The sequence below is a fragment of the Gavialis gangeticus genome, unplaced genomic scaffold (genome assembly GCF_001723915.1).
Source record: "Gavialis gangeticus isolate Ggan-Ray unplaced genomic scaffold, GavGan_comp1, whole genome shotgun sequence".
Taxonomy (NCBI): domain Eukaryota; kingdom Metazoa; phylum Chordata; order Crocodylia; family Gavialidae; genus Gavialis; species Gavialis gangeticus.
In genome coordinates, this window is record NW_017729034.1 from 22045469 (window position 1) to 22047481 (window position 2013).

The 2013-nt window shown below is 52.6% G+C and overlaps 1 protein-coding gene across 1 annotated transcript in view; it reads left to right on the forward strand.

Moving 5' to 3' along the window:
* Position 1: 1 nt before the first annotated feature.
* TRMT61B (tRNA methyltransferase 61B) overlaps positions 2-2013 on the forward strand; it is a gene marked incomplete at its 5' end in the record, with an annotated part of 7278 nt that continues 5266 nt past the window's right edge. The window contains one exon of the mRNA XM_019526694.1: positions 2-298. Coding sequence (XP_019382239.1) covers positions 2-298 — 297 coding nt within the window. The remainder of the gene's footprint in view (positions 299-2013) is intronic.

The window sequence follows — 2013 nt, forward strand, 5'->3', positions numbered from 1 at the left end:
GGTGCAGGGCGCGGGCGGGCCCGGGGCGCCGGGCGGGGAGCGGCCCCTGCAGGCCGGGGAGCTGGTGCTGGCGGAGGTGCGCAGGAGGCGGCAGGGGGACGTCAGGCACCTGTGCCGGCTGACGGCGCTGGGCCGGCTGAACAGCTGCTGGGGTATGGTGGACCACGGCCGCATCCTGGGCAAGCTGCCCGGGCAGATGTTGGCCACGTCCCAGGGCGTGCCCCTGCTGGTGCGCCGCCCCTCGCTGGAGGACTACGTGCTGCTCATGAAGAGGGGACCCACCATCTCCTACCCCAAGGTGAGGGGCTTGGGCCAGGCCGGGCGCAGCTGGGGCACAAAAGCAGGTTGCAAAGAGCCTCTGAGGGCTGGCAGTTGTCTGTAATGCAGGCCCTGAGGTCTCCTGGGGGATGCCAGCATCATGCCATGCACGGGAGCACACCAGAGCTGTTGCATAGGCAGCACCGTACCTAGACTCCTGGTGGTCCCGGGCAGACTCTTAGTATCGGCCCCCCTTCGCCAAAGATAATGATAATCGAAAGATTACCATTTTTGGGCCCCATTTCTGTCCAGGCCCCAGGCAGCATTTGCCCACAGCTGTGTTTGGCCCCATGAATAGGAACCAGAGTGTGCAAACCATCGTGCCCCGCGTTCTTTGCCAGAGGAGCAGTGCTCTGTTATTTCTCCATCATCAGGAAACCCAGTGAAAATTGGCCTTTGCCTAACTAAACGCCCTTCCAGTAGGGTTGCCAACCCTCCAGGATTGCCCCAGAGTCTGCAGGGGAGAAACAATAGGGCGGGTGCTCACTAAAATAAATACATTGAATCCGATTTATATAGTGGTCCAGTGGATTTTTAAACTGTGATAGTAATGTGCATTTGCCGTCTTGATGTAAAGTCTGCTCACCGTAATCCGTAACTGGTGCGGGCAAACAAGTGGCATGTTCACGTTGCGTGTCATGGGTGTGTTGGCTTTGTGGACACCTCCAGGAATAGATTCGGACAGAGCTGGCCACCCTGCCTTCCAGCCCAGGAAGCTAGTGGTGCTAGCACAGCTCCACAGGAAAACCGACTGGCAGTTCAGGCATTTGTGCTACCCAAGGGCCATTGGGAGGCTGAACAGCAGCATGGCCTTGGGTCTGAGGAGGGTGCCTCCAGGCTTAAAAAAAAAGACTGAGAATTACCAGTGTACAGTTTCCATCAAAAAAAAATCTGGAGTTGCTTTAGGTCTGTATTTTCAACACGGGCAGGTCACATTCACCTGCTACTGTAATTTATGGTCGATGGTACTGCCTGCAACTGATGAACTGAAATAGCCTGGCACCCTGTAGGATGCCTGTGGTTTCGGGCAGAAGGGCAGCTTGGAGGTGGGTACTAGTCTTACTCCTGGCAGGGGAAATGCCACCAAAAGCTTGTGAAACTGAGGCCCACTCCATGGTAAGGGTAGTAGACTGGGCTCTCCATGGACGGAGAATTAGTAAAATTTACAGTTGGGCATTTATTTCTGATTATCAGTCTATAGATATAACAATATATGATTTAGCTGCAACCAACAGGCAAATGACCAGCAGACTCCTGTGGCATGCCAGGCAGTCCTTATTTGAAATCTTTTCATATTAGAAGCACACATCCTCTCTGTAATAGAACCTCACTGTTAATTTGGAATATTGCAGCATTTTAAATGTAGGGAAACATCAGTAGAGTTTACTTTTAGGCTGCTTCCTTCACTCTGAAACAAAAGGCATGCAGTGGTTTGGGAGGGAAGGAAGAGGGGAGACATTTTTATTTTCACCAACACAATTTGCCATTTGCTTTATTAGATTGAGGAATATTGTTATTCACATAAAAATAAATTCTGTCTTTATGGCCTAGATCAGCATTTCTCAACCTGTGGGTCACAACCCAAAAGTGAATATTTCAAAGGGTTGCAAGTTGCAGTGGGGCAGAGGGGGAAAGGAGCAGGGGAGAGCTGCATGGCTGGACTGGCAGCACTGGGGGACAGCAGCATGGCCCCAG